Genomic DNA, 27,922 nt, shown 5'->3' on the forward strand with positions numbered 1-27,922 from the left:
AGTAAAGCCACAGATAACCAAAAACGTATTAAAAACGTTTTCTCCTAATTATCTTCCTGTTTTTTAATTGTACTGCTGTGATGGTTGATAAAGGTTGGCACTTAGACAGATTGTTCCCTGTAGTTGCACCGGCTTGGAGAAGAATTTGTTAGATTACATATCATACTGTCATGGAAAGCAATTTTTTTGCTCCAGTCATCAAATGATACAGAGGATATTTATTTCTTTGTGATATAATCAAAAAAGACTTGACTGAGTGCATCTCTAGTCAATTTTTTCTGTCGCAATCCTCCTATTTTTTGATTGAGTGTGATATCTTTTTTAATTATATATTCCGATCTGAAGACCGTTGTTTTATTATCCAATTTAAATGTCGCTCCAATGTTAAAATTACATGTTTTTTTTGGAATCTCACAAAAATTTCAGCACAAAAAGATGAGAACCTTTTGAAATTTTCACGGTTTTTTTGCAGCGCAAACCTTTTTGTTTTTACAATTTTGATTCCAGGAGCCATTTTTTGCCAGATTTTTTAAACTTGAGATTTAGAATAGAAATTACTATCTGTTTTCTGGCCAAATTACTTTTATTTGTTTTTTGAGTACGAATTTAATACCAATTTCTATCGATCAAAACAGCAGTTTTCATTATTAGGATTGATCTGAAATTTTGTGTTTTTCCGTTTCCTTGACAATTATATCTAGTTCTTGTTTTAGAAAACGAGGGTGCATATTGCAACTTTTGCGCAAATCCCTGTAGTCAACAGCAAAAAAACGAGTATAACAAACAGTCATCGGCATATTGCTCGCGTTCAATTCGTTTTCAGCAAAATTTTGAGATCACTAGCGTGTGTATTTATTAGTGGAGGACAAAGCACATCTCCCTCTGGCAGACTTTGCCCGATTTAGTCACAATTATAGAAGTATGCGATACTCGATCTCCGTGATACCCATTGGTCCAGAAATTTTCCATTAAACCCACTGCTGATGAACCGCAATCAATTTTTTAAACTTCTTTTAGGTATTCTCATTTAGAAATGGAGCCAATGGCTTTTGTTAATTTCAGTATTGTGGAAGAACAAACAGACACTTTTTTGTAGCAAGCCATTCAACAGCTACGCAAAAATATTTTTTCTTACAGTAATAATTTTTCATATTATTGTAAGTTTCAAAGATAGTTTTTGGCCGTTGTCATCTCTTTTGGTTTCCATTTTCCCTCAACGAATCAAATCAATTTTATTCAATTTTTTGTCATTTAAAAAATTATGTTTCAAGCTACCTGTATAACAATGTCTTTTGCCACAACCTAGTTTTTTGTGGGGGGGGGGGGGGCAAAGTAGGTGAATTTTATCAGATGCTATATCATTTTTGTCAATATCTTTTCTTCATGTAATTTTTCATTTAAATATTCAAAATGTTCAGAAAAACAACGTTTGAGGTGCAAAAGTTTGGCGAGGCCGGTTAATTTTTTTACTTCGCTTGTTTTTTTGGAATGTTTCGGCTTCTCTCGATCAATTTCTTTGAAGTAAATTTTGATGCAGTAATAGAAACGCGTTAAACATATAAAAGTGGCGTGGGTGCTGATCGAAGTCGAAGAATCGGGCAAAAAGAAATAGTTCTTTGTTTATACCGCTGTTTTTGAGAGAGCGAGAAATTGCGGTGCGTAAAAAATCAAAAACATACTGAAAGCAATCAAAGGTTTTTGTTCAGCTTTTTGAAGATTTTCTTTTCAGATGTTTTTGAGTTTGGTTCTGATGCTTTATATTTTTAAAGTTTGTTTCGATAGTGTTTTGATGATATGCTCTGTTGTTGATTTTTCGGCAAATATTTGCAATTTATCGCTGATTTTTTGTATTGTTGCTGTAAGTAGGGTTTGAAAAACTCTGAATACTTACCGTGTTTTTCATATCATGTGAAAACAAAGTTGTAAATGTAAAACAGTTCGGCGAAAACTGACAAAAATAGCGAAAATTGGTTCTATTTTTTTGGTATTTTATTTCCATCACTTCTGACAAACTTCTTGGCCTATTGCTGTGCTATCATTAGGGAACCTGTATTAGTTAAATGAGGTTTTTTGCCTTTACTTGCAGTGTTAATAAAAAAACAGTTCATTACTTTTTTTCTAGTTTGTTTTAGTTGAAGTTCTTTTATTGAACCTTGTTCAATGAAGTGCCTTCAAATAAATTTTCAATTGTCAGGATTGTTTTTATCTCCAGAGTTACCCCTAATTTATCTCACTCAATATTTCAAATGAAAAAAATTTTAATTCAATGCTTCATTCAATTATTCATTGTAGTGAAGAAAGTTAAAATCAAAATAACAAAATAAAAAGTTAGGATAAACCCCGGTCATTAAGTCATAATGCAGCAGGTTATCAAAGTTTAATAGAGATTTTGCTGGCTTTCATTAGTATTGGGTTGAATAGCCTTCCGTTTAAAAGCTGATTTATGTGTATTTTTAGAATCTAGTTGAAATTGCAAACCAATTTTAACGTTTTTTACACTTCTGTCATTTTCTGTAAAAAATTCTGATAATTTCAATCTCTCTTCTACATGGACAAAATTTTTGTCAATTTCAATTTTTTTTTGTTGATTTCAGTATTGTGGAAGAACAAACAGACACTTTTTTGTAGCAAGCCACTCAACAGCTACGCAAAAATATTTTTTCTTACAGTAATAATTTTTCGTATTATTGTAAGCTTTCATAGATAAATTGTGGCCGTTGTCATCTCTTTTGGTTTCCATTTTCCCTCAACGAATCAAATCAATTTTGTTCAATTTTTTGTCATTTAAAAAAATTATGTTTCAGGCTACCTGTATAACAATGTCTTTTGGCACAACCTAGTTTTTTTGTGGGGGGGGGGGCAAAGTAGGTGAATTTTATCAGATGCTATATCATTTTTGTCAATATCTTTTCTTCATGTAATTTTTCATGTAAATATTCAAAATGTTCAGAAAAACAACGTTTGAGGTGCAAAAGGTTGGCGAGGCTGGTTAATTTTTTTACTTCGCTTGTTTTTTTGGAATTTTTCGGCTTTTCTCGATCAATTTCTTCGAAGTAAACTTTGATGCAGTAATAGAAACGCGTTAAACATAAAAAAGTGGTGTGGGTGCTGATCAAAGTCGAAGGATCGAGCAAAAAGAAATAGTTCTTTGTTTATACCGCTGTCTTTGAGAGAGCGAGAAATTGCGGTGCGTAAAAAAATCAAAAACATACTGGAAGCAATCAAAGGTTTTTGTTCAGCTTTTTGAAGATTTTCATTTCAGATGTTTTTGAGTTTGATTCTGATGCTGCATAATTTCAAAGTTTGTTTCGATAGTGTTTTGATGATATGCTCTGCTGTTGATTTTTTGGCAAATATTTGCAATTTCTCGCTGATTTTTTGTATTGTTGCTGTAAGTAGGTTTTGAAAAACTCTGAATATTTACCCTGTTTTTCATATCAAGTATAAACAAAGTTGTAAATGTAAAACAGTTCGGCGAAAACTGACAAAAATACCAAAAATTTGTTCCATTTTTTTGGTATTTTCTTTCTATCACTTCTGACAAACTTCTTGGCCTATTGCTGTGCTATCATTAGCAAACCCGTATTAGTTAAATGAGGTTTTATGCCTTTACTTGCAGTGTTAATAAAAAAACAGTTCATTACTTTTTTCTAGTTTATTTTAGTTGAAGTTCTGTTATTGAACCTTGTTCAATGAAGTGCCTTCAAATAAATTTTCAATTGTCATGATTGTTTTTATCTCCAGAGTCCCCTAATTTATCTCACTCAATATTTCAAATGAAAAAAATTTAGTTCAATGCTTCATTGAATTATGCATTGTAGTGAAGAAAGTTAAAGTCAAAATAACAAAATAAAAAGTAAGGATAAACCCCGGTCATTAAGTCATAATGCAGCAGTTTATCAAAGTTTAATAGAGATTTTGCTGGCTGTCATTAGTATTGGGTTGAATAGCCTTCCGTTTAAAAGCTGATTTATGTGTATTTTCAGAATCTAGTTGAAATTGCAAACCAATTTTAACGTTTTTTACACTTCTGTCATTTTCTGTAAAAAATTCTGATAATTTCAATCTCTCTTCTACATGGACAAAATTTTTGTCAATTTCAATTTTTTTTTGTTGATTTCAGTATTGTGGAAGAACAAACAGACACTTTTTTGTAGCAAGCCACTCAACAGCTACGCAAAAATATTTTTTCTTACAGTAATAATTTTTCATATTTTTGTAAGCTTTCAAAGATATATTTTGGCCGTTGTCATCTCTTTTGGTTTCCATTTTCCCTCAACGAATCAAATCAATTTTGTTCAATTTTTTGTCATTTAAAAAAATTATGTTTCAGGCTACCTGTATAACAATGTCTTTTGGCACAACCTAGTTTTTTTGTGTGTGGGGGGGGCAAAGTAGGTGAATTTTATCAGATGCTATATCATTTTTGTCAATATCTTTTCTTCATGTAATTTTTCATGTAAATATTCAAAATGTTCAGAAAAACAACGTTTGAGGTGCAAAAGGTTGGCGAGGCTGGTTAATTTTTTTACTTCGCTTGTTTTTTTGGAATTTTTCGGCTTTTCTCGATCAATTTCTTCGAAGTAAATTTTGATGCAGTAATAGAAACGCGTTAAACATAAAAAAGTGGTGTGGGTGCTGATCAAAGTCGAAGGATCGAGCAAAAATAAATAGTTCTTTGTTTATACCGCTGTATTCTTTGATATTAAACAAATTTAGCTCGACCAATAAAAACATATTGGCTCGACTTGAACTGGAAGCTCGACCGTGTAATTATAATAAATATTGCCCCCTACTATACTTTTAAAGTATTTTCATAAGTCGAGGCCTAGGCCTGGGAAGTTTTAAAAATTAAAAATCTGCGAACGAAGCATGTGAGCTGCCCACAAAAAATGAAATCTTGCGTTGACTCTTTGTTGGTTCTAAAATGTAAAGGAAAGCTAGAGAATCGAAATGAAATTTTAGATTTGAAATCTATCCAACATTTAAAAAGGATGCGATAAAAGGGGTTCCACTATTTAGTTCCAGTATTTTGTTCAAAGTGCGAAATAGACGAGAGGCTGTCAGAGATTTGAAACGTTTTTGTTTCTCTAACTTTTGGAAAGATGATATTGGGAGACTGTTTTATATTAAAGTTATGCAAAAAGAAACAGAGATGTGAAATTATGAGTTTCTGACCGAATTGCTTGAAATTTTTTGGCTCAAATCTATTGATCGTCCAGAAAAGGATCACTGAAAGCTTGAAAAAATGTTAAAGCAGTACTTGTATCATTATCTACATAATTTCGGTAGATTTAGTAGCCAAATTGAGGACTTGGGGTTTTTTAAAAACAGTTCTTCATTTGTAAAACAATTTTTATCAACAATTTTTCTACTGCATTCCATCATGTAATCGATTATTAATGAAAATATTTATTCATGTAAACGTGATTTGAGTGTTTATAAATAATCATAAGTGAACTTTGAGTTCTTAGATGCACTTCATAAAAATCACGAGCACGTTAAATTTTGAGTATTTATTGTTTATCAACTAATTACACATAAATCACCTGCTATGATTTTGCTTGTCTAAGAAGCACGTTTTTGCCTCGGAGTTAAAATTGTTGTTTTGGTTCAATCTGTAATAATTATTTTTTGTTGAATGTAATAAATAATCGCCACTGCTATTAGTATCATCTACAAGGGCCCTGTGACTTCAAAAACGCACAAGTTTCTATCATTTGTACCCGTTCAAGCGCAAAAATGAGAAGTCTTTGTTCATTGTTTTGTGGCACCATAAACAAGAAGTCGATACGAGAACTTGACCTGTATCTGTGGTTGGTTTTGGCTGGATCGCGTCAAGGTGTTGTTTGCAAAGATGGCGTCTTCCAAAATTCCCATCAGTCAGAATAGAAGAACACAATATACGAATTTTGCCATAACTTCAAGTAAGTTGATGTTTAGTGATATTAGGGTTATAATTACTAACGAAATACCAGTTTTTGATTATTGAGTGTTTATGAGCAAATTCAAAAAGTATGAAATGGAGTAGAAGCTGCCTGTCTTAAGTTATTATTCGAACTCTTTAATGTAAGCTATACTTTTAAGTGAATTAGTCTGTAAAAAAGAAAGGCTAGAACCGTACACGAGTCAACCAAAACAGACTGAAGAGAAGGTTGTCCCAGTGGTTTTAGAAATTCTATATATGGAAATTCTCAGATTTTATCGGACATCTTGGCAGAATTTTGATCTTGTAAGATTTTGTCAGCATATAACAGTAACATTCTGTTCCAAGAAAATATTAATTCTTATTATTAACAGTACAGAAGAAAAAGTTTCTGTCTGAAGAAACTCGTCAAAAAAGATTAGAGAAAATATATCTTCGAATTCCTATTTAGTAAAAACCTAAAGAATCTGCTTGTGCAAATAATCTGTCTGAAGAACTTAAATAAAAAAGATGCTGAAAAGCAGGAAAAATACATTTCGATGTTTTTCCTAACTGGAAATTTTGAAGAGTCGTACGAAGCAAAAACGTGGCAAAGCAAACTTTTATTACAATACTAAAATTATTCAAACTCATATTCGTGACTTCCAGATCAAGCGCTAATTATTTTTGATTTAAAGACGGACTTGAATTTTGTCTCCGTTAATAAAAACTATAAAAGCAAAATTTGACAATAATATTGTCCAATAAGTCAACTAACCAAAAATGACATAAATAGGGAAGTGAAGTAAATAAAGCAGTAGGCGATAGTTTTTTGGGACTGTTTATTAATGGATTCACTTGATCTCGCCTGAATCCCTAAGAAATTTGTTGCGTTGAATTTCAGTTGTCCAACATATAAAGGACAACCTATAAACTTAGATGATTGTCAGATTTTTAATTCAACTTTTTTGTGTGCCCTTTTTTAGGAAAAGTTTCAATGGTACAGTTTCTTTCAAGATCACTGACGAATGTTAGAAGGCGTTCTCATTGTGCGCAATCTCATAATGTAATTTTTGGACGATCGTAAAAAAGAACGTTTTATAGTGTAAATTTAGCTCAGAGTTTTTTGCTAAATAAAATCAAATTAATCTTTATTCAAAAGAGATCTGATGTTAAGCAGTATTTATCGTCTGGCTAATTCATACATAACGAATATCTTAACGGATGCATTCTAGCTTTCTTGTGTTCTCCTCGTAAAAGTTTCCCAAAGGAACTTTTCAATCTTTAACAGGATACGATCAGAAGCTCCTTTTATGCTTTTATGATAAATGTAGATCTCAAAAGATGATTTTTTATTGTAACATCTTGCAAGATAAAATTTAGTGTAATATCAAAATGAGTTCACCAGAATTTCAGGCGGCAATAATGCATATTGTGAAGGGTATTACATGAAATAGTGTTCTCGAGTAAAACCTCATAAAGAGATTTCACCGTTTGATATGTTCCATTGCATGTTCGGTTTGAATTGTTCGGTTTGAATTGTTCGGTTTGAGTTTGTTGGCTAGAATTTATGCTAAATTTTTCAAAATTCTACTTTTTTGGGACCAAAATTGGGACCAAATTTGCTTTTTCAGCCGACTTGTTTTGAATTTGCAGAAAGAAATTACCTTAAAACTGCGGCCATATTTTTAAAGCTGACAATAGAGCTAGTTGTACCCTCACTAGCTTTCTGAGTCTTCTGGACTCAAATATTTGGTAGTTTTTTGCAAACTTAAACTCATCATATATACAAAATGCATTTTATTTTCGACAAACTGAAAGATTTTGTTAAAAAATTGATCTATTTTGCAACCATTTGAACAAATGAGTTTTTTGTTAGATGGGCAGCAGCATCTGGGTGGATCTTGTTCTCGCCATATATCCTTACGATAAAATTTTTTAGATTTTAATAGGGCGCAACTTTTTTTTCAAACAATTTCCGCTAAGTAAATGATTTTTTATATACTATTCTTTGCATACAAGAAATTCAAATCAGGACTCAATTAGTGACAGATACTATTTGAAAAACCGAGTTTTATTACGGTTTCAGAGTTTAGCGCGTGGTTTCTTTGGCTCTGAACAAATAATTTCGTAAAAAAAAATTTACGTGCTTCTTGAACTATGTTTTCATTTGTTATCTTTTTTGCCCAAACTTTAGACCCATTAATTTATTGTCCCAGTCAAAGAGCAAGTTATGTTTTAGGAGGTATAAATGAAAAATGAACCTTGACACCTCATTCAGTTGTTATCTAATGTCTCTTATGACTTTGAATTTATTTGTTTTAAGAAAACATCAATAAATTTTTGAACTCTGCCACTATTTTATCTTATTTCTCTCAACTTCGGGTGCAATTCCAGTAAAAACAGGCAAAAAACTATTTTCATGTGGGTTGTAAATTGTTGTCCTTTGTTTTGATACTACGCCTTTTCAACTTTTTGAGCATAACTGCATGTTTTAAGAGTTCACTTTGTTTCCTTGTCGTATTATTGCATTATTGACGAAGAACGTGCATTTGAAGAACAGCATAATAGGGAAAATGTAGAGCGATGAAAAACGCGTATCTGAAAATTAAATTGTTTTTGTCATATAGTTTATGCTTTTTGGGCTGAGACAGAGTTCTCTCGCAAATTTTTTGGATTTTTTTCTTTTTGACTATGTTTGTCTTTCTTTTTCTTTAATCAATAGGTTAGAAATAGGTGTCAATAGCTTACCAAGGACATTTAACTGAACATAAATAAAGAATTCAGTTCACAGCTGTTTGTTATAATGACTGTCAAATCGAAAAAAAGGAAATATTTCCAACTGTATCATTTTTGCTTCCATTTTCATAACCAAGTTACTCAATCCAACTAATTAGAAGTCTCACTTAGTTTTGGCGTCTTAAGTTTTTTAATTCGTTTTGCGCTTGGTTATAGTTATGACTGATTGCTTCGAAAATTAATTTCATATAAAATTTTCGAGTCTTCTATATTGTTTAAGTTTTGGGTTTTTTTTGTTGTCATGTCTACATAATCCTTTTATAAGGAAGACGTTTTGATGTTAAAATGAGCAAAAATTAACAATATACAGTTCTTGTAGGTAACATCTTATAGAAAATTTGCCTTGAACAGTGTGATCTTGTAAAATTAGTTGAAGTTTTGGCTTCTGTATATATTTGTTGTTGTTTTGAGGGGTCGTGACTTAGTCTCATTATTAACAGGCCCAATTGGTTTCCTGAGGTATTGCTATTTAATTGATCGCTGCTTTCTGAAATCTTTTTGAAGTCTCCTATGACTTTTGGAAATATTTGTTTTCAAAAACATAATTGGGTTTTTGAGCTTCGTTATTTTTAATTAATTTTTTGGTCGATTTGTAGCACAGTCTCTGCAAACAAAGGTCGCAACTCGTTTTCAGTGAACTATAATTTAATCTCTATTGATTTTAGCTCCGAACATTTGCTTCTCGGCTTTGTTACTGCTGTTACTACGAGATTTAACAAAACATTTGAGATTTTTTTGTATTTGTACATTTTATTAGGATTTTTGTTTTTTTTTTAATATTGATAACAATAATCGTAGGTCCCATTGGCTTTGAAATTTTGCGCAATTAAACAGTGGATGATGACATGTCTCAATTGCTTCCTTTGGAGATATATAAAAGAACATTTTTTGGACTTCAGTGAAAATAATTCTTTTCAAAAATAGAAACGTATTTTTGAAATTCCAACCTCTTTGCTTTTTTGACGACCTATTAACCAGTCGCATTGAGGACTGGTTCTATGTTTTCTAATGATGTATAGGTTAAATTTTTTTGTTTAGATTTTATCTTATGCGAGTTTGTATTTGTTGTGATTTTATTTATTATTGAAATCGAGTTTTGGTCGTAAATAATGTTTGTTGTTTGATATTTATTATTGTCCTTTCTATTGGTCATACTATCAGCAACGTTCATGGGACCTCTAGGGTGACCTTATTGTATTCCATTGGCTGTTAATGGAGCGATATATTTGTTTTTGAAAGTTTTCTGTCTCGTCTTCATTTAGTAGCCAATTAAGTCAAGAATGTGGATGAGCGGGTTCGGAATCTTATGTGCGTACGCACATTACCGAGCCTCCTTGTCATTTATAGTTGTAAAACTAAAGCGGGTCTATTATTGGTCCCATCGTGTGTTTTTTAATTTTCAATGAAATCTATTTTTTTGGAGCGCTGTCTCCTTTTTAAGATCTGCTCACCCAGTTTAATGTTTTCGGAAATTAGGTTGGGCTGCGATTTTCATCAGGCCAAAATAGGAAGTTCATCAAAAAAACGAGTGGCATGATGGGGTGAAATCTGTCTAATTTTCAAGCAGAGTTATAGGGACCTCCTAACAAAATATTACTTTCTCCACAGTGCTCTTTCTTTGCCAGCGGCTTAAGAGTAAGAGCTATCAGACTTTACTATCTGGTTTCCCAAATCAGTTCACAATTGTTTCTAGTCAATGAAAATTCTTTGAATTGTAGTTTTCCTGTTATACTTTTTTCACTTCGTTTGGAAATAAGCATAGAATTTGAAATAAAATTTAGATTTTTTTTAATAACAACTTTTTTTCTTTGAGCTCCGTAATATGTTTTAACTAAAGGCCTCAAGCAGGCTATTTTCAAGCAATTTGGGGCTATATTTTATGTGTCATCGTAATCTGGGTTAGAAACTGTTGCGTTCAAAACTATTGTTCAAGGTCTACCAAATTTTATTAGATCAGGAGATGTATTATGCCAAAAACTTTATGAGATAATATTATAAGAATCCTTCAGATATTTCGAACACGGGCTTATGGATGAAATCTGTCTTGCTGAAGTTGACAGGAACCGATTCTACAAAGCAATAATTTTCAACAAATTCTTCGCGTGAACTGCTGTTCGATTGGTTCAATGAAAATTGTTGTTATTTCAGTAGAGGTACAGCCTATTGGAGGACTTATTCATTATTCGAATTCTACCTAAAGAAGAAAGTATGGTTATTTGTTGCTTGAACTTTTACCCCTCGATTCCTTGCAATTTTGCCTGCTTTGTTTAAATATTGCTATGACTTTTTAAAATGTGCTGAAACTAAAAATAAGATGTCAGCAACTAGTTATAGTTCGATCAAGCACTGTGAGCATTGTTTTAGCTTTAACCTCGTCATCCAAACATCCCACTACAATGTCAGACCCCGATTCCAAATATGATCATCTTGTGAAAGAGTTCGAGGAGTACAAGGAAGACAAAGAACGCGAACTTCAGAGTCTCGAAGAGGAATTGGACATCCTAGGCACGCTATCTTTCCTTTGTTCGATTTTGATAAACAATTGCTCTTTTTTCTTTCGTACCTTTGTCTCTAAATACAAAATCATGGTAAGCTGCAAATTAAAATTGTGAAAAGCTTTATTTTAACATAAACGAACTATGATTGAAACATGTAATTGTCTTCATTAACTTTACTTTCAGTAATTATTTTGCTATTCTAAGATAATATTATGTGAAACAAGTGCTGGATTCAAGAAAAGCTTTTTAAAAAAACAATAAAAAGAAAATATGTAAGCTGTTAAAAGCATTATCTAGATGCTATATATATATATATATATATATATATATATATATATATATATATATATATATATTCCTTCGATTAAATTTAAGCCCCCACTTAGATGCCACTCGTCTAAAATAGTCTCCTCTTTTATAATCAAGCAGCACATTGAATTTTTTGAATTAACTCAAGAAAGTTAGAATTCTCATTTTTGTGTAAGAATAAACCCGATGTTGCGTTATACAGAAGGTGAGCTTCGCATGGCCCAGAATGGTGGACTGGAAACACAAGTGGCAGAGGAGTTGGAACTCCTGAGACAGACAATAGTTGATTTACAATCTCAATTGGAAGACAAAACAACAAAAGAAATTGAGCAGAATGAGCAGATGGATTTACTGACTACTGAGAACGAAGATCTTAATGCTCTGCTGAAGGAAAAGCAGAGAGAAATCAATGAGCTTGAAGTTGAAAAGACACCAGAAGTTAGTATAAAATCAACATTTTTTGGAAACCATAGTATCTACCCCCCCACTCGAAATTTAGTGGTATTCAACATCTACGCCCAGAAGGTTGCGCCCCGAACGCACGTGCTAATTTAATAGCATATTGCAATATAACAACACATAGTTTGTAATTGGGTGCATATGCGAAACTTGGTCGCTGAAACAAAGGATTTATAGTATGAGCTATCACTGATTCTAATTTTCGATGCGCCTGTGGTAATGAGGGGCACCTCAGAAATGGCCATTTTCCATTGGCAAGAGTCATAATCTTTTAAGTTTGATCGCTCATTTTTTCTACCGATTTATGTTTTTCCGTTATTTGCTTGCAAGAAGTTACTCTTTTTGTGGTTAGTATAGAAGTCCAAATTTGTTGCACTTAGGGGAAGGGAACGTGTACAAAAACGACTATTTGTCACAAAAAATGACAAAAAATTTCAAAAAATGACGCAAAATTAGAGACGATTTAATACAGGCGTAAACAAAAGAAAACGACGTGTGAAGGTCTTTACTGACTGTTGTCATATTGGATTTTTTTCCTCATGAGCATGTCAATGTAAATTTTGAAAGAGCAAAATTTGGAAATTTAGTGATAGAGATCACTTGATCCCGAGTATTCCCTATTGTGCCAGAAATTTTTCTCAATAAAAAATTAACCAGTCAAATAATTAAAGAAATGATAGTATACATATCGTCGACTGGTCAATTTGTTGTCCCGGTTGTATATAAACAAATTCCCTCGAAGTAGTTCCTTGATAGTAATTTTGGAAAAGATGTTAACCTGTCAAAACTTGTGCACCCGCATAAAGTGGACGCAAGACCCGTCAACCGTTTTCGCGTTGATCGCACACTGTTGTGCATTCCGTCTTTATTGGACTTTCGGAAAAAAATCCAGACGGCCAAATTACACATGACGTCATGTTTATCAAGATCCGGGTAATGTGAATGGCCGAAATGGGTTAGTTCCTCTTATTTCCGTTGAGTTCTACAACTCTTCAGCGGGATCATGAGATGCACCTTTACAAGAAATTTCCAAAAATTACTGATTAAATTCAACCAAATATATGCTAGGTTGTCTTCATTGCTTTTACTTCTAAAAAAATATTCAGAAACATATTTCCGATAGCCACATATTTACTTCAAGATCTAGAACAATATTGAAATATTTTCAGTTTTAATGTCGTCACAAATTGCAATTACGCAATAAGTTGATCACTCCCAGTAATTGAAAAATCTGTTTATTATTTGATTTAAGTTTCTTTGCTATTTTACTCACCGTTGTTAAAGTCTTGATAAAATTTTACAAATGCAACTGAAACCAAATATCTTGTTATTAAAAAATCAGTTTTTTAAATTATTTTGTTATTTATTCTAATGCTTTCTAAGAGCTTTCTAATGAAGCACAAAATGAAAGCATGTAAGTTGTTCAGATCAAAGATAATGGTTTCCAATATTTGTTTTCAAAAAAGTAGTTCATTTTTAGCATGACTCTGAATTTCTGCTGTTTAATTTGTTTTTACCTAGTATCTATAATGATTCAATAAATTTTTTAGTGAGAAATAACTAAAGGAAATTATATTTCTAGTTTATAGCTGTTGCTATTGGTGACCTTAACTTGTTTGAGTTTTGACCCTATTAGCTGTCCGTTTTGTAGTCTTGACTTTTATCGTCACTAATGATAACAATCATCAGGATTCTCATGAGGCCTAATTGAATTATATTTGTAATTCCAGTTTATTGGTTTTAAAAAATTAATAGTGAAGCTTTGCCGTTTTTTTGTTGGTTTTTTCGATTTATCTCTGATTGAACACACGTTGTATTCACTTTCTAATGAGACACCACCCAGATTGAGACCAAATGGTTAACTTGTAAGAATTGCAAGTTTCTTGCAAAAGATGGTTAACTTGTGAGAACTTTTAAGGCGAATGGCTAACTTGTAAGTTTCTTGCAAGTTCGTTCCGGTCAAGAACAACTCTTATTGGTAAATTCCATTTAACATTCAGCCATTTACCGTAGAAAGCGCGTGGGAGTTAGTTGTTCTGTTTGAATAACATAATACAATTCGACCCAAGTAGACAAAATGGTTACTTTTTGATATTTATCAATTCAAGAGAATTCTTTTTGCAATTCCATTAAAAAACTGTTGATCTCAATTAGCTTCTTCACGATTGCTTTTAAAAAAAAGTTCCTAAAATTTTGACTCTGATTGAACTTTCAAACTCATATATCAGTATTTTCTAAAAATAATTTAGTGGCCCTTCATTTTCATGCCCTTTTTTATAATTTAATTCACACTTTTCCAGATTCTATTTTTTTCAAACATCCATTTACATTCAAGCCTTGCAACGTTTTTTAACGGTTTAATGCGTATGTGTGTGTGGTTGTGTGTGTATGTATGTGTGTATATGTGCGTGTGTATGTGTGCGAGTATGTGTGTGCGCGCGTGTATATGCGTGCGTGGTGTGTGTGTGGTGTGTGTGCGAATGGTTAACTTGTAATTAACTTGTAAGTCGATTGGTTAACTCGTAAGAACTTGCAATTTTTTGGAAGAAAACTTGAAAGGCGATGCATCGCCTTGTAAGTTTCTGCCAGAAACTTACAAGTTCTTACAAGATAACCATTCGGCCTCGACCCGGTAATTATTGGTTTCAGTGCCCGATAGCGTTGATAGCTAATGGTTTTTTACTTGCACTCTGTGCTTTCATAAAATATTAATAAGTTTTTTATTGTACTTTTGTTACTTTGACCCACTGTTTACGGCCTTCTTATGAAGCAAAATACATTCAATCCAATCGTATTACATTGTAGCTAATATTTTTATTGACTTGGATATCATTTTTAATGAGTTTATAGCATTTTGAAATCTTGCCTTGAGTTGTTGGAACTTTACGTTTTTATTTCTAAGCGGAATTAATAAAACGTTTTCTCAACCCCAGTCGATTTCGAATGGTTATCTTGCAAGACTCTGGCAGATTCTGCCAGAATCTTGCAAGATAACCATTCATTCTGCCAGAAACTGGCAAGATAACCATTTTTCTGTCAGAAACTTGCAAGATAACCACTTTTCTGCCATAATCTTGCAAGATAACCATTTCTCTGCTAGAATCCTCTAATACATCCACTTTTTGCACAAGATCCTACAAGATGAATTGATTAAGGCGATTAATTCTGACAACAAGAGATTTGCGCGACAGCTCTTCTAAAGTCCTTCGAAGCTCAAAAAAATGGCAAGCCGTGAATAATCACGTTTTTTGTCCATTCGCAAGAAAACTTTAACGTAAGGAGTTGAATTAAATTAAAGGAAGCTGTTTAAGATGCAAAGAATAATATCAAATGATTTTTTGATCAGAAAAGTTAATCGAGACGTGTAGTGTTGTAAATCTTGATAAAGTTGAAAGAAAATAGTTTTTAATAGTAAATTTTTTTGCGTTAACAGTTCTGAAAGGCAGATTTTTATTTATTTTATTCAGATAATTCATATTTCCTGATTTAAAATCTATTTAAGTTTTTTATTTTTCTTAAAAAAACACGCAACTGATTCTTAAGTTAATTTCTGCTCAAAATGAAATGTGTTGCATGAATGAGAGCCAATAAGAGGACAGCTCGACCGGAACGAACTTGCAAGAATCTTACAAGATAACCATTTTTCTGGCAGGTCTTGCAAGATAACCATTTTTCTGCCAGATCTTGCAAGATAGGCAGTTTTTGCAAGATTCTGGCAGAATCTTGCAAGATAACCATCTGGTCTCGACTGAGGAACATTGAATATAATTATGTTGTGTGGATCTTCTTTAGGTGTTATAAATATGTGTTTCTATTAATTTTGATGTCACTCGTTTTTTAAAATAGATTCCATATTTTTTCAGAGTTCTCTTGTTTGTGTTTTTATCTGTATTATTTTAATTTAGATTTTCGTAGGTTGATCTTGAAATTATATTTGCCATATGATTAATTACGATACATTTTTCTTCATAATTGCTGATGGTTGACTTGTAATTTTATTCAGTTTTTTTTGGATGGTAGTTCAGGACTTAAATTTTGCTCAATCGCTCTTAGAGCTCACCATGCTTATAACCAACAAAATTTTTTTTCCAATTGTTTGAAGAGAAACCAAGCTGGTACTTGGGGAAATTTGCTTTTTAAAAAAAAATTTTACAAAAAAGTTTTTACTGCAAGTAGTAATCGGATACTTGCCAAGGACAAATTTTCGATTCAAATTCAATTTCAAACTTGTTTTAACGGCTAACTCTTTCAAAAGTGTGCCGATGAAACTCAGGTGTATTTTAGGCCCCAGCGCCTACAGAGCACGACAAGGATGATATAGAGCGAATCAAGAAGGAATACGATGAAATCGTCTCTAACCTCGAACGCGAACTCATACAAGTTTCTGAGAGTTGCGAAAGAACCCAAAATGAGCTTAGTGCCACTGAATTAGACCTGGAAGAGTCCAATAAAAATGTCAAACAGTTACAGGCCGAGTTAAAAGGCGCTTCTGAAGAAATTGAAACGTTGAAACGTGACATCCGAGCGCGCGAAAAGAAAATCAGCTCTCTGGAAAATGATCAGTCGAAGGAAAAGCATAAAAATGATTATCATGAACAGGAGTTGAAACAACTACAGGGAAAATATCAAGATGTGATGAAGGAAAATATTCATTTGCTTCAAGCAAAGGTAATTTTGTTTAAAATTTTTTATATTTTCCCACGAATCAGATTACCCAGTTCGATCTCTTAAATGTGGTAATTTATTAGATGTGACCTGAATGGGCTGAAATTTGTACTGAACGTCAGTTATATGTTAAGAACATCTAGTTTTACGAAGCAAAATCTAATTTTAATTTGATATTATATATTAACTTGTGATCATATTTTGGGGGAATATTACACCACCGATCCCCCAATCTGGTGATATTGCTTACACCTATGAACTTGAGATATTCCGTAATGATAACACCAGACAACCCAATGTAAAGTTTATCAACTCCGTCCAAGTTTCACTTCAAAAAATTTCACTCTTCGCTGAATTGTTACACTCAGGTTAGCGAAATTTTGGGTCATTTCAGCTTTTCAGCGTTTTTATTATAACTGGTTTCCTATAACGGACCAGTAAAGGAAAAGAGCGATGCAAAGATGCTAATCTAGAACTATAATCATGTCCATCATTTGTTTGGCAGACTTGTGCGTCTTGGCCAAAACTTGCAAGTGCAGATACAGTTCTTATTTGAGGACAAGTGAGATGTTGAGAGTTAAGTTAAGATTTGGAAGTCGACGATGAATGAGAGAGTATTAAGATGCCAGAGATAGAACAAATAGAAACGCAGTGCTATGAAACTTACATAGGCTGATATAATTGTAAATTCGAAACTATTTCGAAACTATTGTAAATTGTAACTGTTTCTGACATGCACCAATCACTCCTTTTTTGGTACTGGAAATTCAAATTTTTATAGAAAACTTGATAAAGTATAACCAATTGCAACTGGTTAAATAAATTTACTGTTTATAATTCACTGCTTTTATATCCATAATTTTACTAATTTTGCTGAAAAGGTCTATTTTTGGCAAAAAACCTTAACAATGAAAGGATTTTAAAACCCAATTAAAAAAATTTTCCATTGTATTGCACCTCGGTTTCTGCTTTTGGTTTTTGAACATTCTATTTTTCCAAAATTTTCCAATTTTTGGGGGTAATTCGAATCAAAGAGTAAACATTATTATTGGAAACCATCGAGGGTTGCAGTTCTATATTAGTCTACTTGGAAAAAACAGTTTTTACTCTTTTTGTCTTGCATGTATTCATTTTTTGTCAAAAATTTTGTCGTGTTTTTGAATATGCAGGTCACGTGTTAACTTTTTGTTGGTCGTAACCAAAAGTTGGTGTTAAAGGTTTGGGAATATATAGGTTGTTTCCGTTCATTAGGTTTCTCAAACGCTTTCGTTTAATTCCATTTTGAATAAAATTAACATTAAGAACACCACGAATAATCTGATGAGTTTCTGGTGGAAGAAAAAGAGATATTTCATCGAGATAATTTTCTAATATCTTGAAGGTCTCAAAATTTGTAGCGTTAGCTGGAATGTATACACATGATATTAATAGTTTAGATTATTTCAGTTGCACCGCAACACTAATGATATGCACATTGTTTGCTGTTAGTTTCTGTTCCACTCGGTAGCAAAAAGTTTCTTTCACATAGAGACATATGTCTCTTCTTAGTTTTTTTCTCGAAGGCACTAAGAAGGAGAGGTAACCATCCGAAAAAAAAACATTTCACTGGAAATCTGTGCAGAAACCAAGTATCTGAAATGCAAATCAAATCAGTTTCAGTTCCACAGCATTCAATTGAACCTTAAAGTCGTCAAACTTTCGCGGCAATGATCTAGTGTTTTGCAGCAAGATTGTTGAATTTTTTGTAATGCTAGCGTCTTTTGTCTTTCTGTTGTTTTACTCATAAAAAGCGAATACACAGGCCAAATCAATCCCCTTCATACATAAACAATAGCCTTAATTATATTTGATTTATGCAGTTCTTCATATATGAGGAAGAGGGAGAGAAAAAAGAGAGCATACGAGTTTAAACAAACAAAGAGAAAAAAAAAGATTTTGTTACTTCAAGTTATCATCAACTGTTTCTGTTCTTTCTTTTTACTTTAACTGCATTGGACAATTTGGACGTACTCCAAGTAAATTACAGGTTTCAGCTCAAAAAGCGAGAAGAAGGTAGAAGAAAAGTAGTCAGCTCCAAACAACCGAACTTGGATTGCAAAAATCACAAAACAAGTTTAGTTTTCCCGCGGAAGTCGCCGTTGGAGACCAAAACGCAAACGTCGGACAATAATTTTAAAAGTAAATAATAGTTTTTTAACCTACGTTCTACGTCTTAGATGAAAAAATTATTATTCGCTAGAAACAAGACATTAATTTCATTTGTAGCAACAAAAGAATTAAAATACTACAAACAGAAAAAGTTAAGATACAGTCAGTTATTTTCATGTACTGCCGCGTGAGTTTGGAGCAGGTACAATTTAGTTTGCTTGGTTGCTTGACCATTTAGCATCAGGCATCTCCTGATCAATTGCCGAGAAGGTGTTTTCGAAAGCTCGTTTTCGTTTAACCGGGATCAATTTGTCCAAAATCCTTAAATTCATTTACTCTAACAAACGTTCTTTTGTGCGATTTATCATCACTCACCATAACAGAGACAGTGTAATTATGAGTAGACGTGATAAAACTTCGTTTGCTCTCCTCTTGCTTGATTAGTGCTTCGCACTCAGGCAATGGTTCGTTTGTGTATATATTCAGTAAGTTGATTTAGTTTTTCACCTTTTGCAAGTTTTGTTTTTTATTATTTTAGGTTTTTAGTAGTAGTAGAGAAGCTTTCAAAAAACAGTAGGCATTGATTTACCTTTCAATGTCTCTGGTACGATATGGCGTTTTTTAATATCACAATACACCAGCTTGATTTGCAAAACTTTTTCAAAAAACGTCTCACTCGTAACATCTTTAGCTGTTCTGGCGGCAATAGGGGGGTTTAATAATTGTTCACTATCTTTCCTCGTATAACGTTTTTGAGCCCTGAGGTGGTCGTTTATATTTCCTTGTTCATCTTTTAGTGCATCAGTTTGTTTCTGTTGTTCTGCTACGGTTTTGCGGAGGCTACAAACTTCTTTTGTAGGATCTTTTTTCTTATCGTTTTCAATTTTACTCACAATACTCTGCCCTTTGCAACTGCTAGTTGTATCCATGCTCTGTATCTTTGATAATCAAAAAAGGCAAAAAAACTAATATTTCACTCATTGAAAGTCAAGTCAAGTCCAATAATAGGTTAAAGATTCGATGCAGAGAAAAGAAATCAGTCTCTGTAAGCGCTGACTTGAAAGAATTTAAAAACATCGGGGTCAACCGATTGTACTGAAAGCATTCATTCTCTCGAGTACACTACATCTGTCGAAATATCACGTATTCATAGCATCTCTGTTTAAATTGCACTGTTTACTCATAAGGCAAACTTTTTTTCGCCACCTTCGCTCCCTGCTGTCTTTTAATATGCTGATTGTGTGAAACAAAAATAAGAACACTTATTTATGTTGGAGAGGGATCAGAAATTAAATAAGCCTTGTGCTTTTTGAAGCAGTCAGGTTCCAACTTATTAAGATCTTCAATGGTTTGAGCCATATTGCTCTTTGTGTAAATTATGCCCTCTCAGGTTTATGTTTTTCCAACAAAGACGCCTGCTTATTTAGTTTTGCTTCACTTCTGTTGACTCAGTCAGCAATTTTATAAGAGTAACTTTTCTTCCTTCCTTTTTGGGGTGCTGTGCATCGAAATTAAGCGGTTTGTCGAAATAAAGCTTCAAATTGCTGGTTTAAGTTTACAGTTTTTCAGAATTTATTCACAGTTCTGTATTAAATTTCTTAAGACTATTTGATTCGAAATTGTTAGTATTTATACGTGTATCATCAGCAAAAATAACTAATTTTAAGCTCTCTCTGCTTTTCCGCATCATTTATGATAAAAAATATGAAAAAATGAAGCAGCAAGTTTTGCTTTACCAGGCCCACCGTGGTTTCTTTTTCCTTGTTTGAAAATTTTATGTTTTTTGCAGTTTTTTTCCAGATTTTGTTTGAGTTTCATGTGATTCCAGCTGAGAGCTTTTGCTGAATCAAGAATTGTAGCCGAACTGTAGCTGATGCATTAGTTGTATTTTTTATTGCATTGTATTTATTGCAATTGCATTTGTATGAATTGATTTGCGCAAAAATTTTTGGGGACAAATATTCAGGTCTAGTGAGCTGTTGGTTTTGAAAACTGGTATCAGATTATTTATTTTGGAAATAAGTTTCTTTTGATGCTTCAGATTATCTTCTTGATAAGAGATCTGGCTCATTGAATTGACAGAATTGAGCATTGTATTGTAGTTGTTTTTAAAACTAAAACATCAGTTTAAGGGAATAGTTCAGACAATTTTAATGAGACCATCTAATATTCGGTACTTATAGGGAAACTGCTTGGTTAACTTTAAACCAGGCGGCAGGTTGAAAACCGGGGTCCGTTAAATTTTTGTCTCAACCGCTGTTTAATTGATATGATAATTATTTCAAGTTTTCATTGAACTCTAAAAAATACTCGTGACGAGGGGTTTTCTGATTGTGTATTCAATTTATATCAAGTAAAATTTAGGAGCCATAATCTGAGGCTCCACATTTTCCATAAACAGAATAACCGTACAGTTTTATTGGTATTTGCCCAAAATTACACTACGTTTTGTTTGTTCTTTACTCGGGGAAAAATCATTTGCAGTGGCCTTGTTTAGAGATCTTAGGGCTTGTTCAATTACAGATAGCTCTGAGGATTCTCCAGTTGTTTGATTTTCTAATGCACTGATAAAATAATTATGAAAAAAGAATATTAATTGATCTCCTGACTTAGGTAGAAATGCTCCTCTGAAAATGTCTTTTTGTGATCGTTCTAAATGTTTTTTTTCAAAAGACAGCATACAGCAATTTTGCAATAAGGCATTGGGTTGTTGTGCCGTTTCTCAGAAACGTGTAGTTTTATAGGAGTATCTTATTCGTTGTTCCGTGCTTTCTTGCAAGGCAATTCCATAACATAAGGCGGCTTACAACATCACCCGCCTCTGCCTGCCCTCACCTTAAAACGTGAGATTTTGATGGGGATTTAAGATCGAGCTTCGCAAAGTTTTTGTGTGAAGCTAATTTTTTGCTGACATCTCACGTTTGATAATTTGTAAGAAAAAGAGGCGGTTGTCATTTTTTGTGGTTATGGCAAGGTAGTTACAATCGTTTAGTTTTTATTTTTGTATTTTTCTGTAATTTTTCAAGGCGTGTGCGAAATCTTGTTCGTAGTCATACTAATTTGATGTTAGCTCCACAAGTGAATTCCGTGAGCAATTAATAGTTCTCAATCAAAGTAGGTTACAATTTTTTTTAGTTTGGTTGTTGTTTTATTTCTGTCTTAATTTCTCTGGTTGAGAAACATTTTGTCAGTTGAATGATTTGAATGGCCCCATGACTTTGAAATTAATCCATTAAAGTGTTCTATATAAAGCTAAATTAACATCATTCGGTGACTTTAATTTAGATTTTGTGTAAACTTACCCCAATCTCACAATATCTGGGGAATTAGATCTTTGTAAACCTACGGTTATACTAACAATTTTTTAGTTTTATTCAAATGTTGTTGAGTTCAGTTAGGCTTTTGAGAGGGCGTTTTGCTTTCTTGGAAAAAAGTATTACTGAAATCTTGGTTGAGACATCAAAAAATCATCAGTTTTGGTTGTCTCCGATCATTTAGTGACAAATTGTCGAACAGACTTAACTCTTAACGGGTGAGCTGAAGATCAGAGGTCTTGCGTCTCTTACAATCAACTTGATTAAAGACCACGAATTGCTATAGCGGAAACTGATTAAGCTAGCCCACTTAAAACTACAGATAATAAGTTAGCTGACATCACATTTGTGTTATCCGCCAGAATGGCGATTCATTGTAGGTTCTTATGAACTGTCTATGAAATCCCTCATACAATCTTTGTGCCAAGGGACCGAGTTCTATTCCAAACTCTATATATTTCCGGGCGTACTGTTTGCTCTTCCTGTCCTAAGCTGCTGACAGAGCAAAAGCACACTCCGCCACATTTACGATAAGGATTGATTACAGGGGAGAAGTGACGGTAACATCCAATGCTGTTGGCTGACCAGTTTTCAATAAATGTGAAAACAGGGTGCATGGTCTGGAGTTGCTGTGTAGTAAACTCTTGTGCTCGTAGTTGGGTGACAGATGGTGTTCAGAGGAAGCTGACTTGATTTTGTCTTGCATACGATGATGGCGAGCGATTACATGGCCTCAACCACAACATGACACGACATGCTGGCACTTTTCATCTTGAGTTGATGAGCTACAAAACGGACAATTTTTCTCGTTCTTGTACCAACTGACACCCAGGCGATGCTTAAGAGCAGAAAAAAAACTCATTCGTTGATAAATGTCTCCCAGAGTAGGGCAGATAACCAGGCACTTTATTGTGGCAGGGAAAGCAAATGCAAACGAGCTTCTTCTCTAGTGGAAGCTTGTTTGTCTAACAAGTTTTCATAAGCTGACTTATTAGGTTCTTCCGGAATTCTGGTTGTTTTTTTTTGTTGGTTACCTTTTTACTTATTCAGCTTTTCCAAAAAAATCGGTCTTAATTGAAATCGTATCTATATTTCTTTCAATTTAGCAGCAATTGTTTGGTTGCAGACTGCATGGTTTAACTTTTTAATTTGCGTCTTGTAATTATTAATTCTCCGAGTTTTTACAGAACACTTTAGCTGAATAGCGAACTTCTTAAGCAGCGTTAAAATTACCTGATATTTTCAAGATTCGTGGGATGATTGGATGATTAGTTTACGTCTCTGTGTTTATCGTTTGTAGTTTTCTGTAATTCGAGCAGTTACGTATGTTTGAGGGTTACTATAATTTCGGGGACAACCTTTTCTTTTGACCAGGTTTTGCTAACGGTTTCTGTGATCATTTTTCCAGTTTCTATAATCTTGTTCAATCTATCCTTATTTCCAGTTTGAGTATTTTTTCTTCGAGAGTTTGAGAATTTTATTTCGAGAGTTTGAGATTTTTTTCAAGGCTTTACTTACAATTTGGGAAAAGGATTAAATTTTCAAAGGCCCTCAAATTTTTGTTCAACTCAGAGTTTTTGAAATATTGTAAATTCAGCCAGTTTAGTCAAATAAGCCAAGACAACCAGTGCATTCACAAACTAATTTTATCAGAGATGGATTGCTCGGGTCTGGCATGATCTTATAAGAAACAGCTGTATACTGTCATTGTTTGGACATTTATTTCAGGCCAATCAGTCGTTAGAGCACCAAGAACGTTTAGCTCAACTTCGCACTGACTTACTGAAGGAGCAAGACGAAATTTGCCAAGAAAACAGAGGCCTGAAAACAAAAGTTGACCATTTAGTAGCACTCAACGAGGATGCAGCTCGCGAGAGCTCAGATCTGAAAAATAAGGTGAGTGGTTATGTAGTTGCAATGAATTGAGATAACAAGGAGGCTCACTCGGTTCTCCCATCGAGGTTTGATCAGAGAACATAATAAGAACTGCAACAAAGATCCATTTTCAACGCAAATTGTGATAATTTTCTTCAGATTTGAAGTGAATGATTTACAAAATTTCAAAGCATTCAACGGGTTCTGTACAACTCTAACTGCTTTTTATCCGGAGAAAATAGTCCCTGGCAAAACGATCCCGAATACCATAATGGCAGACAAAATTGTCCAGACAAAAAGCCAAGGACTCAAAACTTGTACACGTGTCCTATTCTTCTTTTTAGTTGAAGGCAAAAGAAGAAGACGGTGAAAAACAGTTATTAGAATCTGAAGAGCTCAACAAACAGTTGGATGATCTGAAAGAGGAAAACAAGTCACTGCAAGAGCGGTTTCAACAAGAAATGCAAAAATTCGAGTCAACTAAAGGGTCATACGATGACCAGGTTTGTATACACTTACTTTCGATGAGAGAGTTCAAATCTTACAAGAATCTTGGCAGAGTTTGACTTCTATTCAAAATAACGCCGGGAAATCTTCACATTATGGGCGTTTAAAAATTTATTTAAACAAGGCAATCAAAATTATAACCAATGGTTTGTGGTTCGACATATTTTATAAAAGAGAATATAAATCTCTCAAGCAATATTTCATTATTAATTTAAATTGTTTGAAATTACAGTCATGTTCCAAAAAAACTTGTTTGTTGTCTTACGTTAGTTCAAGATAAAAAATAGCTTCAGAGTATCGCAATAACGACAAAATGTACATAGGTTTCTTACGGTACCCACTACATGTAGTCTTTGCCATAGTAATTCGTTAGTTAGCCTTTAAAAAATTCTAGTTTTAAGCGTTCGTTTTTGAAGATTTTATTTGGCGCAGTTTTATTTCAAAGAAAAATACTTGTTCATTTTAGTGAAAGGAACTCCAACTGAAAAATAAATAATTTTTGTAGATCAGCGACCTAGAGCAAAATTTGAGTGATTCAAACGAGAAGTATACAGATCTCATTTCCCAAAAACTGAAGCTGGAGTCAGAGGTTGATACGCAAAAGAGAGAGTATGAAAAACTGAACTTAAAATACGAACAGACTCAGTCACGGCTGGATGAAGTGGAACAGAAAATGAACGATCGCTGTGAACAAGTCTCACAAGAAGAGAAAGATAGATTGTCGAAAGAGCTTGTGGCAGAAAAAGAAACAAATGAAAATCTTCTCGAAGATCTGAAGTTCGCTGAAAAGGTTTGTGGAAGCTTTTTTTAAATAGTTTCCGGTTTACTGGATTTGAAGAATTGATTATTAAAGCTGTAAGCTTTGCTTTTTGCACACATCTGCTGGTAATCTGCCGAGATTTTGCAAATCCTAGATTGTGCTGATCACCGTTCTACCCAGAAAAATGTTCTGCATTTTTTTTTATCTCTCTACGTTATAATTTAAAAAAAAATTGATTTCTTAAAATAGGATTGAGAGGATTTGAACTGAGCTCATGCCGTCTCGAATTGTTAATTTTAGTTAAGACCTCAAGTTAATCAATATTAGACTTCTTATTAATAGTTGGGTTCATTGTATCCGTATATAAATGGTCTTTTCAGGAAATTTCGCAGCTAAGAGAAGAAGTGATTAGCCTCGAAAGTGAACTTCGTTTCTCGAAAGAAGAGAGACAGAGTCATACAAACACACAGGCTAGCCTTTCGTTTGAGCCAGATGACATAGAATATCAGTTGGAACAGGAATTACAGAATCTGAATTGGCTGAGAAAGAGTAACGAGGAGAAACGGGAGCTGGAACACAAGTTGTCCGATGCGGTCGCAGATAGAAATGAAATGCAGATTAGGCTATCATACGTCACTAGAGAACTGGAGGTAAAGTTAAGTTTTGTATTCATATTTTCGCAGATGATTTTAACCTCAGAGGATGCGTTTTCCTAATTTTTTCCCACAAAAGAAGGTCTTGAAATTGGTTTTGTTCCCACAAAAGAAGGTCCAGAATCATTCTTTTGAGATTCTCAATCTCGATTGGATTCATTTACACTAGATGTGAAACGTGTCCTATTAGCTCTTGAATATTCCGAAGGGTACTTTTGAGAACGCCCAGTGCACCGATTCCCGGAAATCTTAATAAGTTCCCGGAATATTTCCCGGCAAGACCCAGGAAAAACAAGGAAAAGGCCACCTGTTCATTATTTCGGCCAATATTCATATCACATGCAACTTCTGAATCATCTTGCAATATTGTCAGCGTTGTATATTCTTGAGCCTTTAGCTCAATAATAGCTATAGCGAAGAATATTACGTAGCATTGAGATTATTTTGAAAGTTTTCAGCCAAATTAAACTGAATGTAAATGGATATTAGCTTTCAAATTTGAACAACTCTGCGTCGCAATCAAGACTTAATTTGATAGAGATAATAATTTTGTTCGTTTGTATGTTGCCCCTCTCCCCTAATTCGGACAGACTATGATCCTCCATAATTTATTAATTTGTAATTTAAACTATTAATGGGGGAAAATTATTAATTCCATTTCTCAAATAGATTTTCTTCATACCAAATGGGATTTTAAATAGTGCAACTGGACAGATGTTGTTTAGGAAAAGGATTCAATTATAAACGAAATGCTCAACACATCATCAAAAAAGACTCACAGTGATAAAGTGGCGCTATCAGAGATGGAATTAACCAATCGCCAGCTGCAAAACAAAATCAACCAATTAGAAATGGAGATAGAATCTTTGCAAAATGAAAGCAAATCATTGAAGATGTCTTTGGAGTTGACACAAAGTGAGCTATGCGAAAGAGATCGAGAACTAGAGATGACGAGTGCAAATTTGAGCCGGAAAGCTGCCGAGATGGAAGATCTGAGGCTCGAATTAGAAAAGCAAATTGAAAATAGATCACGCAAATCTTCACGTAAGTTCACCAAGTGGTTACTTTCGAACACCTCACGGAAATAAAATGTGGAAAAATTATAAATTTTGACCAATAGTAGCTGCTGTTCGCCAAAAATAAATTACGATAAGTGAAGTTGTCCTGTGGTTCAGTTTTTTTTAACTTGAGAGCTAAAATCAACTAAGTTAACTTTTTTTAGGTTAAATTTGGAGACTTGATTAAGATGATCGGATGTCATATTTTGAAAACCAATTAGGCACGTAGAACTTAGCTAAAACCTGGGAAGAATGAAAATTTTTGGGGAAAAAATTTAAAATTTTATTGAAAAACCATTACAATGAACAGTAGGGGAATCATCGCATTCAAATTGACTTCCAAAGGATAAATAACTATGTGATAAAAAATGGTCATTATTCCAGTGCATTACTATTTTAAAAAGTGCGCCTTGCTTGCTATTTTATGAAACCGGAATATAATTTTTCAGAGCCTGCCAATCGTCAACACAATGCCTTCTTGTACAACTCTATTCTGTCTGAACGACCCAATTTGGCCTCTTTTCTTCTCAACAGAGAACTTCCCCACGTTAGACTAGACTTTTCTACCACAGATCAACACTTTCTATCTTAAATTTTGTACAGAATAAAGTCTAAAAGATAAAACTTGAAATTTTCACTCATTTGTCAAATAATAAATATTTATTTTTCAAATAGATTTGTTTTTAAAACTTGATGCCTTCTTTCGCAGCTCAGACACAGTAGGAGCCCGTACTTCTTGCCTGGTTCGAGATTGCACTCTATATAATGTAGTCAGATTATAAAAACGAGTTCTTGAGTAGTAAACGAACAAGGATGCTCGTTAATGTGAGTTCGCACATGATGTTCCGAACCGAGCTCAACTACATTTTTGACTTAATTGTCAACCAAATGACTACGAGAAAAAAAACAAACTAGATACGCAAAAAAAAATCACAGCAAAAACTAAATATCTAAAAACGTCAAAATGCAATC

General features: G+C 33.5%; 2 protein-coding genes across 2 annotated transcripts in view; both read left to right on the forward strand.

Moving 5' to 3' along the window:
- The window catches only part of LOC142343177 (tubulin gamma-1 chain-like), a 243,883-nt gene that overhangs the window by 143,386 nt on the left and 72,575 nt on the right, over positions 1–27,922 (forward strand). The gene's annotated exons all lie outside the window — the stretch shown is intronic.
- Positions 5,546–27,644, forward strand: LOC142342391 (uncharacterized). The gene is made up of 10 exons (XM_075393707.1): positions 5,546–5,927; positions 11,069–11,209; positions 11,714–11,949; positions 16,255–16,638; positions 23,826–23,993; positions 24,317–24,475; positions 24,985–25,269; positions 25,620–25,889; positions 26,618–26,936; positions 27,400–27,644. The coding sequence occupies exons 1-10, from the start codon at positions 5,858–5,860 to the stop codon at positions 27,540–27,542; spliced, it is 2,175 nt and encodes a 724-aa protein (XP_075249822.1). The 5' UTR covers positions 5,546–5,857; the 3' UTR covers positions 27,543–27,644.

Source organism: Convolutriloba macropyga, chromosome 7, assembly GCF_964194025.1.
Source record: "Convolutriloba macropyga chromosome 7, txConMacr16.3, whole genome shotgun sequence".
Classification (NCBI taxonomy): Eukaryota; Metazoa; Xenacoelomorpha; order Acoela; family Convolutidae; genus Convolutriloba; species Convolutriloba macropyga.

Bases quoted from the DNA above. Each gene is read 5' to 3' on its own strand.
- LOC142342391 (XM_075393707.1), top strand. From the start codon at position 5,858: ATGGCGTCTTCCAAAATTCCCATCAGTCAGAATAGAAGAACACAATAT. The intron at 25,890-26,617 runs GTAAAGTTAAGT...GATGTTGTTTAG, and splicing joins ACGTCACTAGAGAACTGGAG to GAAAAGGATTCAATTATAAA. The intron at 26,937-27,399 runs GTAAGTTCACCA...ATAATTTTTCAG, and splicing joins TAGATCACGCAAATCTTCAC to AGCCTGCCAATCGTCAACAC.